Raw genomic sequence first — 12,174 nt, forward strand, 5'->3', positions numbered from 1 at the left:
TTTGAAGTGTGTGCCTACAGAGAAACTTTCTTCTTCCAGCCGCACCAGTCTGTTTCTTGTGGCGCTGCTAGCCCTGGACCTCTGCAAAGTCAGTTTCCACCTGGGATTTCCTGCCTCTCCCTCCCCGTCCTTCAGTGCACGTGCGTACACACTCACACACGCTTGTAAGTAGTGGGAATTTCATCCTCACACACATGGGAGTGTTGCGCTGTGATAGAGCATTCCTAGAGGAGACCTTTTCCTCCTTCACAGCTCTACTTCAAGTAAAGAAGAGAAACTGCAGGTGTTTACTTGCTCACTGAGAGTGGTGCCCTTTGGGGAGTTCACCAGTCCTGCTGCTCCTCCAGCTCAGTCCCTGTTAGGAACTGAACTGTGTCCCCACCTCACATTTGTGTGTTGAAGGCCCAACTCCCAGTGTGACTGTATTTGGAGATACGGCTGTAAGGAGACAGTTAAGGTTAAATGAAGTCATAAGGATGGGACCCTAATCTGATAGCACTGGTGTCCTTATTTATGAGACAACAGAATGCTCTCACCACACACACAGACAGAGAAAAGATCATCTGAGGACACAGCAAAAAGGTGGCCGTCTACAAATCCGGTAGAGAGGCCTCGCCAGAAATGGAATTTTCCAGCACCTTGGTCTTGCACTTCTTGCCTCCAGAACTATGAGAAAATAATTTTTCGCTATTGTTTAAGCTACCCCATCTGTGGTATTTTGTAATGGCAGCCAGAGCAGACTAATAGAGGCCCAGACCGTGATTCCTGTCCCCACGCAGGCATGGCACCTTGAAACAAGTCCTTCTAGGCTACAGCGATGGGGAGACGCTGTTAGCACAATTACCACTTCCAGAGCTAAATTACCCACTTTTTCCTCATCTGCCTTCAGTTTTCATTAATTTGCTGTGAACTTAGCCATGAATTAAAAATACACATTTTTTTTCTGGCATTTTTGGTGTTCAGTAGCTGTTGAGGTTTCTATGTACAGAAATGGCATGTTAGACAAGGATATGTTGATTTTATTAAAATTTATCCCCAAAAGAACGTGACCATATTCTAGTATAAAAGATAGCTTTTCTTTCCATTATTGTGCCAAATACTTTCTATCCGATTGCTGCTTTTTACTATCTGTGAGCAAATTTGTTTCTATTACTACTATTGGATTCTTTCTTTTTACTATTTGTGAGCTAATAAAAGCAGATAAGAGTGCAACAGTCTTGTTGTGAACCTGCATAACTCATATGAATATTTTGTTTGGGATTCGTTTTTCTTCTTTTCAGAACATTATTGTGGTTTGTGAGGATGTCCCAGGGCCCTACTATGGACGTAGACAGAAGTACTAGATCTGTGGTATTAAACCCAAAGTACCATGAAAATCTAGAGGAGTCACAAATGCCTCCGAGATGTGTCATGAATTCTCTTCTTTGCTCCTGTAACACGTAGGCTATCTGGACACTTCCATTTACTTTCTGAACTGTTTCCTAATGTACATGTGTTTCGATATATTGGGTTTGGGTTGCCATTGCAATCAAAAGGTGGGGGGTTTTATTGCTTTGGAATTTAGCATAATGACAGCCTTTCCTGAATTTGTACCCAAGGGGCTCTTTTTTGCCATTTAGGGCTGTAAGTCTATATCTCAGGATAAAAAAATACCAGAAAAATATTTTAAACATTATTCAGTCAGACTATTTGAAGCTACCATTATAGAAAAAATATTTTCTAGTAGTTTGTTCTTAATCCTACAGAAAAATTTTATAATTACTTCATTAATTTTCAACTCCAATAAAATGAATATTAATATTTTATTAACTTAGTGCAACTCAAGGTCATACAATGAAGGGAGGATTGAAATCCGTCGTATCACGTGCTGCCTGCTCTTCCTTGTTCTTCTCATTTTTAAATTTTAGCTGCTGAAAACAATGCTTTCTTGTGACTTGTGTCTGGCAACAATAGCAAAGCAGGAGTTTCATAAGCAAGAGAAAAGAAACTTAGATTTTCAAATATGATGCACTCCACAGAGCAATAAATTAATAAGTAGACTAACGTTTGATCCCCACAAAAATTCTAGGTTCAGATTATCTCTGAAGAAATAGTCAAAATCACTTTAAGGTAAGTAAACACAATACTTATATTTGTATAACACAGTTTACAGCTTCCAGTGTGCTTCTAAGGACCTTAATTGTAGTTTAATCTCACTTCATCCTTATAACCAAGACATACTCACTCTATTCTTTTATAGAAAGAGTTAAAAAAAAATACAAGGAATATCATGTTTTGCTCACCTAAATTTGAGCTAACCTCCACACATCAGATAGAGTAACCAATATGTTTTTGGTTTAAAAAAAATCCATAAATGATATCTTGAAAATCCATAGTACAGATGTATCCCCAAATTTTTCTTTGTAATTACATAGTTTTTAAAAAAGAATGCTTTACGTACTACAAACATTAATAAGTCAACATGTGAAATTTCAGTCTTCTTAAATATTCTGAGTTAATAAGGTATGTACTACTGTTTGGTGATTTATTGGATGGTTAGGCTGTGCCACAGGATAGAGTATAACATGAGTGCCACCTGGGGAAGGACCAGTGGATGGTTCGAGATTACTGAGAACCGTCAGCATGCACCAGGTTCAAGTGGTCCAGCTAGTAAAGCAAGAGGAGAGAGAGATTGCACAGGATCCAGCCCCTTGCAGTGTGTCCTGCCCTCTTGGCCAGTTCATCTACTCCGTAGCCAACACAGGCAGTACTATACTTTTTAAAAATTGAAATGAATAGAGAATATATGGTTTCCATCATTCCTTTGGAGTAATTGTTTTCTCCTCTTAAACTTAAAAAAGAAAATTAAGTTTGGTTGAGACCAGGTGGGCATGGAAAAGTTAGCCTCCATAGAAATATTATCACTGTTTATAAGTGAAAAATTAGACTATAACAGAAGTCAATGTCATCCTCAAATAGAGACAGTTTCACTTCTTCTGTGATATTATATATAGAAAATCATAAAGACTCTACCAAAAAACTGTTAGAATGAATAAACAAATTTAGTACAGTTGGCAGGATACAAAATCAATATACAAAAGCTAATCGTTTTATATACACTAACAGTGAACTGTCATAGAAATTAAGAAAATAATCTCATTTCAATTGCATCTAAAAGAATAAAATACCCAGGAATAAATTTAACCAAAGAGGTGAAAGATTTGTACACTGAAAACTATAAGACATTGATGAAAGAAACTGAAAAACAAACAAGTAAATGGAAGATATTCTGTGCCCATGGATTGGAAGAATTAATATTGTTAATGTCCATAATACCCAGTGGCATTTTTCACAGAAATAGAACAAACAGTTCTAAAATTTATATGGAACCACAAAAGACCCCAAATAGCCCAAACAATCTTGAGAAAGAACAAAGCTGGAGGCATCACACTTCCTGATTTCAAACTATATTACAAAGCTATAGTAATCAAAACAGTATGATGTTGGCATAAAAACAGACAAATAGATCAATGAGAACAGAGAGCCCAGAAATAAACCCACGAATATATGGTCAATTAATTTATGACAAAAGAGCCAAGAAGACGCAATGAGGAAAGGATAATTTCTTCAATAAAGGTTGCTGGGAAAACTAAACAACCACATGCAAAAGATTGAAACTGGACCCCTGTCTTGTACCATACACAAAAAACAACTCAAAATGAATTAAAGACTTGAATGTAAGACCTGAAACTGTATAACTCCTAGAAGAAAACATAGGGCATAAGCTCCTTGACATTGGCCTTGAAAATGATATTTTGAATCTGACACCAAAAGTAAAAGCAACAAGAGCAAAAATTAACAAATTGGGACTACATCCAACTAAAAATCTTCTGCACAGCAAAGGCAACCATCAGCAAAATGAAAAGCCAACCTACAGAGTGGGAGAAAATATTTGCAAATCATATATATCTGTTAAGGGGTTAATATTCAAAAAGTATAAAGAACTCATATAAATCAGTAGCAAAAAACAAAAATCTGATTTAAAAACGGGTGAAGGAACTGAATAGACGTTTTTCCAAAGAAGACATACAGATGGCCAACAGGTATGTGGAAAGGCGCTCAACATCAGTAATCGTCAGAGAACTGCAAATGAAACCACAATGAGATATTCTCTCACACCTGTTAGAATGGCTGTATCAAAAGACAAAAGGTAACAAGTGTTGGTGAGGATGTGGAGAAAAGGGAACCCTGGCGCACTGTTGTTGGGAATGTAAATTTGTGCAACCACTATGGAAAATGGTATGAAGATTCCTTTAAAAATTAAAAATGAAGGAAATGGAATCACTATCTGGAAGACATATCTGCACCCCCATGTTTATTATAGCATTATTTAAAATAGCCAAGACATGGAGACCACCTAAGTTTCTCATTGAGGGGTGAATGGATAAAGAAAATGTGGTATAGATATATATGCAGGGGAATATTATTCAGCCATAAAAAAGAAGGAAATCCTGCCATTTGTGACAACATGAATGGATCTGGAGGGTGTTATGCCAAGTGAAATGTCAGGCAGATGCTGTATGATCTCACTTATATGTAGAATCTAAAACAAAAAAAAAAAAACCCAAACTCCTAGGGACAAACAGATTGGTGGTTGCCAGAGGTCGGGGAGTGGATGAAATGAGTGAAGGGGATCAAAAGGTACAAACTGCCAGTTAAAAGATTAATCAGTTCTGGGGAGGTAATGTACTGCACGATGACTATAGTTAACAATACTATATTGTATATTTGAAAGTTGCTGAGACAGTTCATCTTAAAAGGTCTCATCACAAAAATTACGACTGTGTGAGGTATTGGATGTTCAGTTATTGTAGTCATTTCATAATATATACGTATGTCAAATCATGTACACCTTAAACTATTACAATGTTATATCAATTATATCTCAATAAAACTGGAAGAAAAAAAGTCAGTGTAGGAAGTTAACTAGATTGTGTTTAAAAGTTTCTCTATTACTCCATAGATCTAATTCTTGACTTCTATGAAATTGCCCATGTTGCTAAAATTACAGTTCTTCAAAGAATTCTGTAAATGTTTTTAAGGTTTAATATAATGCATTTCCTTAAAATAGAACTTGTAGAGAATTTGAAAAGAAAGCCACATCATTTTTTAATAAACTTCATGTACTCAGAAATGCTTAAGCAACTTTTTTGTAAATATATCTTTTTAAAGAAAATAGTTCATAAAATTACAGTGAGATCATTGTCGCAGAAAAAAAGAAAAATCTGATGTGGTCAATTATGTATTAAATAAATTTTGTTTTAAAATAATTACATATCAAATAATCCCTTAAAATGGAAAACATTAATATTTAATTTTACTAAGAAATTTTGATGCTAAAGAATCTGTTCTTCACTTGAAATCTGAAATATACAGCTAAAAGCCAGCAGGTGTCACTGTGATCACTGGACAAAAATACCAAATTGTAGGAAAGCATGTACAGTATCTCAATACTTTTGAGAATTGTCTTTTTTCCTAACTCTCTTCACGTCTCAAACATACAGATTCTTTCACTATGTAATTGATGTGAGAGTTTCATTAACAGGAAAGTGCAGTGAAAGCCCCCTGCTGATGTCTCGGACTTTATCTTGAGGTGTAGACTAGTATACAGTTCACTAGGTTGCAATTTCTAGAACCAAAATCTAATCAAGAAACAGAGCACTCCCAGGAATGTTCTCAAATGGATTTTGAAAAACCCTTGGTCCTTTCCACCAAATTAAGGTAGAGTTACAATTCCTAAATTAATTTTTAGAGACAAACTTATGGTAATTGATGGAAAATAATAAGAAGAATTAAAAAGCTTTTGTTGGGCTGTTTTTTTCCACCTAGTATGGAAGCCAAGTAGAATTTAATAAGCATTTATTCATTGGAACGTCACGCTGTGTCTGGATTCTATTCCGAGAGACATATTCTCAATAATAGCACACCATCTTAAAGGAATTTGTAATAAAGTGCGCATCTAATAATAAAACAAGAAAAACTAAGACCGTAGTGTTATATAATATCATATCAAAGACTATGATATATCTAGAAAGTGATTTATGATTAAGTGTATTCCAAGTAGGAGCTATCTTTGTGAATTGTGATCAGAGAATCGTTAGTAATAAAGATAAAACTTGAATTCAATAGGATTTAGAGAATGAAAAGGATGGCAAATACATGGTTCCCTTCAGTTCAACAGGTATTTATGGAGTACCTGTATTCCAGCCACTTTATATTCCTAGACAGATAACCAAGTATGAAAAAGTGAATAAAGCTTGGTTTCTGCCTTTGTTTGTCAAAAACACGAATGGAAATACTGGCAAATTCCAATGATAATTAATAGACTTCTTTGATGTTGAAAACAATGGTAGATAAGACGAAATTGGGAAGTACACTGGTTTGGAAGTCAAAAAACCTAGGTTTTAGTCATGCTTCCATCACTAAATTTATACAGGGACTTAAACACAGCACTTAGACAATTTTCACGTCATTTCCAATTTTAGTAATTTGTGCTTATCCTGTAGGTGAAGGGACTCTTGGAGTCAGTGGCACGATGAAAGTGTTACAGGAACGTTGCTCTATAGACTCAGCTGTGTGACTGATAGAGGAAATTACCACCCTGCACGTGGATTTTTGAGAATGTAGCTGAAAATAGCCATTCCTAGTCTAGACAGGGCAGGATAAAGATGAAGATCTTGGTTTGGAATTTAAGATTGTGGGAAGTTTTAACATCCATATATAGATAAGTCTATGTGCTGTTTATATTACTTATGACAATTACTAGCACAGCTTCAGATTTAGATAATGAGCCCTCTTGCCTTTTTATATCTATTCATAATTGTTAGCCCAAGTGACTGAATTTTTGCTTTTGAGAACACCAATCACTATAAATTAGGAAAATCAAAAGATACTAAGATATCAAAAAGATATCTTATGTCTTTTAGATAAATATTTTGCTTTTATATAATTAGTGAGAAAATACCATGGTGTTTTATTAAGCAGCTACTCCTATTTAAGGATTTTCCATTTCCTTTCCCGGAAGACTAAATTGTGCAAGGACAAAGAATGTATTTTATGTGCCATGCTTAGAATATGTGCTGATTAAGAAAGGAAAGTTCTGTCCATAGTATAATGCTAGTCCTGAGTTTGATTAAGGAAGGTTTGAATTATCCTTACTATTTACATTACATTTGTGTTTTACACTGATTGAACTTGAAGATAAAGACCAAAGGAATGTGTTCATTACTCTTAGTCTATACCATCACTAGACTAGATTTCTAGTCTATCTTTACCTGATTTAAAATATTTGCTATTTCTCTCAGAAAAGCTTTTAAGGTCAACTATATACTGTGAAAGTAGAGGCTTGACATCTTCTCTCTCTGAAAAAAACAATTACTCCCAATTAACAAATATAGTTTTTTTTCTAAAAATTTAGGTCATCTATTTCGAACTTGGAATGAATCTTCAGATAGAAACAATGATGTACATAGGGATTAGGCTCTAAGCTAGCCCATGAAGACTGTCGTGCCTCAAAATATAGGACCAGGGGGCCGGTGCCGTGGCCGAGTAGTTAAGTGCGTGTGCTCCACTCGGTGGCCTGCGGTTTCATGAGATCGGATCCTGGGCATGGATATGGCACCGCTCATCAGGCGATGGTGAGGCACCATCCCACATTAGCACTATCAGAGGCACTCACAGCTAGAATATACAACTGTGTACTGGGGGGCGTTGGGGAGAAGAAGAAGAAAAAAAAAGAAGATTGGCAACAGTTGTTAGCTCAGGTGCCAATCTTTAAAAAAAAAAAATTATAGGACCAGTAGTATGTAATGATGTAAGCTAGTAATCAGCCCCTGTATTTAATGATTTTTTTGAGAAACGAATCCAGAGTTTCAACACGTGGGACCTGGAATGCACCTTTCTTGCTGTAGCTGCAAAGTAGCGTTGCCAAACAGGCACAGGGGAAGCAGAATCTCTTAGTTCCTGAGGGGAGGCTTCTAGAGTTTAGGCCAAACCCTTCCAGCCTCACACCAGTCTACTTCCCTTCCTATTGGTACACTTACTGTCTTGAAACGGAAAGTTCTCCATTTCACTTCCAGATGAAGTCTGTTTCTGTCTTATCTGGTGCTGAAGAGATTTTGAAGTTTTTAATAGGATTTGTTAAGAATAAGAAGTAGATGAGAAAAGAGAAGCGCCCCACCACCACCACCACCACGCACGCCAACACATCCTTATATGTACTAGGTGACAATGACAGATCTTTAAACCTGCCACTGGATAAAGGCATCTCCATTTGCAGATGCAACGAGCTTCCGTAACTTTTGACCTTGGTTTTCTAAGTGTGGGCTGTTCTGTGAGGTGACAAGCTGTGAGCTTGCTGCCTATAGGATTACACTGGGACTGGAAAAATGACAAGTCGGGCTGAAGGGAAGTCTCCAAGGGCTCATTTTCATTTCTTTCCTTCTTTCTTGCCCAAACTAGCCCTGCATTCACAGACCTGAGTTACCATGAAGTAAGTTAGGATGGTTTTGGAGATCCCAGGTGCCAGTGGTGTCTACAATCAAAAGACTGTAACAAAACACCTTCCTTTCTTCTGCATCTGATTTGTATATGCATATCTCTTGCATCCATCTTGGGTTTATTGTCCTAGAGTCTCATGTAGGTATCTTCTTAAGGACACAGAGTAAGACCATTGCTGAGTCCTGGAATGTGTTACCAATGTTAATCGCCTGCGAAAGAGGTGATTCTTAGAGAGGACAGGTGGGTGTGAGACCCTCTCTCTGCTCTTCCCAGCCTCCCCTCCCCTTTCTCAGTGGGACTCTCAGAAGTTTAGGCACACTTGACAGCATTCCTAGAGGGTAGGAGTCACAGAGAACCTCTGCCACATGGAGGTAGTCAGGGAATCATCTTTGTAAGAGTGCCTGAGCCAAAGATGAGTGAGTTATGCTTTATAAACCATATTATCTAGTTTTATTTTTGGCTATTTCCATTCTGTAACTCCCAAATCCTAAGTGAAACCTTGTTTAAATGTTCCATTGTGATCTCACCTGTGTGGAGGGACTTACGGAGAGAGCTGTCCCTCAGCATCAAACATGTTTGGTGGTGATGGCAGGGAGAGATCTCCAAGCACAAGTTGGTTGCTGTACCTGTGAAGTCTGGTTACTGCTCTCCAAGCGGAGATTGCTTCTCCCTTGTCCACCTAGGCGCACCTAGATTTGATTTTAATAAAGGAGAGGGCAAGTTCCCATTTTAAGTGTTAGGCAAAGGAAGACTCAGGGCTATAGCAACTGAAAGGTACGAGGCGATATTTCACTGTTGCTGTGGCCAGCTGACTGGCTGAGCGAAGCCTAGATGCCTATTTGTGTGCCACCTCATGTCTTCAACAAAATAAAACAAAACCTTGATCAAATTTGTACCCAAGAAGAATGCATGTTTCAAACATTAGTTGTTGTCAATTAAACAAATTTTCTTTTGTTTCCGTTTTTTCAGCAGATGAAAAGATAAAGATTTAGAGATTATGCAAAAAAACTTTAACATATTACAAATGTGTTAGAACTGCCACCGAAATGCCCTCCCTAGGGTCCACATTTACCCTCTTAGCTACTGCTCCATTGTCTGCTCACAGTTATAGCAACATGCATGGAAAGAGCTGTGGGTGTTGGCTGCTGTCTCCGCTGACCGTACCTTGAGCCCTTTCCAGCCCATCTTTCAATCCCACTTACCCACTAAAACCCCTCTTGTCAAGGTCACCAGCACCATCCATCGAGTCAAATCCAGTGACTGGCTCTGAGTTCATATTATTCTACCTCAGCAGTTGACATGATTAGAAAGGCTCCTCCTTCTAGAAACACTTTCTTCACTTGGCTTCTGATTGCCGTACATTCCTGGTTTGCCTCCTGCCTCTCAGGGTCTTCCTCGTCTTCCCAGCATCTTATTATTGATATGCCTCGCAGTTAGACCTTCAACCTATTCTCCTCCCTGCAGCCAGTCCCATCACTTTAACTATCAGCTCCCCAGTCTCCAGCCCTGACTTTTCCCCCTAGCATATGCACCTGCCTGATAGCATCTCCACTTAGATATCTTAAAAGATATCGCAAACTTCAATGTCTAAACAACTCTTGATGCCCCTTCCTCCCAAAGCTGCTCCTCCCCCAGTCTTCCCTATCTCAGTATACAGCACCATTATTTATCCGGTTTGCTTGGATCAAAATCTAGGCGTTGTGCTCAATTCTTCCCTCACACCGCACATCCAATCCATCAGTTAGCCAAGTTGGCACTGCCTTCATAGTATATCCCAAATCTAACCACTGATTCTTACCAACTCCACTGCTACAATTCTGGTCTAAGCCAGTGTCATTTTTTACCTAGACTACTGCTTTTTAACCAGTCTCCTTGCTTTCACTCTTGCTCCTCCCTACCAATCCATTTTCCACACAGCAGCCACATGTCTTTTAGAAAACATGATCCAGGTCGTGTCATTCACCTACTTAAAACCATCTGATAACATCCTTTCCCATTCAATAAAATCCAAACTCCTTGCCGTGGCCTGTGAGGAGGTCCTGTCTGTGTCACATTTCATCTCCCACCTCTGTGCACCTTGCTTAATTTCATCCAGCCATGCTGGCTTTTCTGCTGATCTTCAAACATATCCAGGCTCACTTCCACCTGGGAGCCTCTCCCTGACATGCTCCTCCCCTGGATCCTACCAAGACTCCCTCCCTCACTTTCTTTAGCTCTTTATTCAAATGTTGCCTCCTCAGAGAGGCCTTCCCTGACCACTCAGTCGAAAATAGTAAGCTCACATTTGTGTTTAATGTCTCCCTGACTAGAACATAAGTTCCATGAGGTCAGGAACCTTGTCCATCTTATCCACTCTGTATTCTCAGTGCTTGGCATATGGGACTTACTGATTGGACGGATGGATGGATGGATCCGTGGATGGATGCATGGATGCCTGGATGGATGGGTGGATATGCTGTAGTCTAGCACTCTTCACCTGGATTTCTTCACACCTGATTTTTTTTAAGCGTAATATGAAAAAACTGAGGTATTTCTTAGTAGTTTAATTCTACATTTGGTAGTGGATTTTCAAAAGCAGTTAAAGATAACACATCCTTAAACTTCTGAATGACAATGCTAGGCATAGATATTCCATAGTAACAGTTTCCTCTTTATTGAAGTATCATATAGCAATACAGCATACTCTAAGGGAAAAATAAAACATCTCTACAGTAACTATTGGAAGCTAATGTTGAATCATAATAGAACTATGGTGTTTCTATTAAAAATATTTTGACTCTAAATAGAAAATTTTCAGTCCTTCTCATTTCTTTAACAAACCATCCAAATAATAACTCTATTAAGAGGAGCTAGGACCATTGTATCATAACTGAGTCAGACAGAAGTGTCTGAGAGCTATGAGGGATGGGAAAGCTGAGAGGGTAACAGTGTTCACTAAATTCCATCACTGCTACTTCTTAACTAGGTGACCATGGGCAAGTTACTTATCTTCTCTGTGCCTCAGTTTCCTCATCTGTAAAGTAGGGGTAGTAAAAGTACCAAAACTTAGCTCATAAGTTTATGTTGGGGATTAAATGAGTTAACTTATATATTTGAAACAAAGCCTGATGTATAAGTGCTATCTTTAATGTTTACTTTTATAATAATTTCTTATTATCATCATCATTGATTCTAGATGTCCATTTGGGGATTTACTGTTTGTAATCCATCCATGAAAAGATTGATAGGTCATGATCATAAGTAGTTTAAGCTTCTTAAGGTGAAGTCCACAGCAGTTCTCCTTGGAGCACTTAGCTGAATTAGACTGCTTTCTGTGATCTTAAAATACATGTTAAAGCCAAAGAAATGCTAGTTTTGTAAATCCTTAGATGGCACACCCATACAGCTGGTACCACAAATGATGTCACATTTCAGGAAGATCGGCTAATATATTCCATGGAATCAAAGGTACTTCTCAGGATGAAATGTGTTTTATTTCTGGTTCCCAGGCTAGTCTTTGAGACCCGAATTAGAGAAAAATCTAGCCTTTCAAACAGGTCTCTGCTGCACCCGTTTTGATAGCACTTAATTTACTGAAGTTATTTATTACCACATTTAGCAATTTGGTGAAATTTCTCATTTCTCAAAACAAGTTTT

General features: G+C 38.0%; 1 protein-coding gene across 12 annotated transcripts in view; it reads left to right on the forward strand.

The window, feature by feature from the left end:
• The window catches only part of BLOC1S5 (biogenesis of lysosomal organelles complex 1 subunit 5), a 110,298-nt gene that overhangs the window by 50,086 nt on the left and 48,038 nt on the right, over positions 1 to 12,174 (forward strand). For 8 of the 12 annotated variants that reach the window (XR_011505220.1, XR_011505221.1, XR_011505225.1 and 5 more), the window contains exon 5: positions 40 to 164. The exons of 1 other annotated variant lie outside the window; for it this stretch is intronic. Coding sequence is in view for 4 of the 11 variants with exons in the window: in XM_070515634.1 (XP_070371735.1) it covers positions 40 to 164 (125 nt within the window). In the remaining 7 variants the exon portion in view is untranslated. The remainder of the gene's footprint in view (positions 1 to 39; positions 165 to 12,174) is intronic. 3 more of the 12 variants (XR_011505226.1, XM_070515635.1, XM_070515638.1) reach the window with 1 other exon arrangement.

This window comes from Equus asinus, chromosome 8 (assembly GCF_041296235.1).
Source record: "Equus asinus isolate D_3611 breed Donkey chromosome 8, EquAss-T2T_v2, whole genome shotgun sequence".
NCBI classification, from domain to species: Eukaryota; Metazoa; Chordata; class Mammalia; order Perissodactyla; family Equidae; genus Equus; species Equus asinus.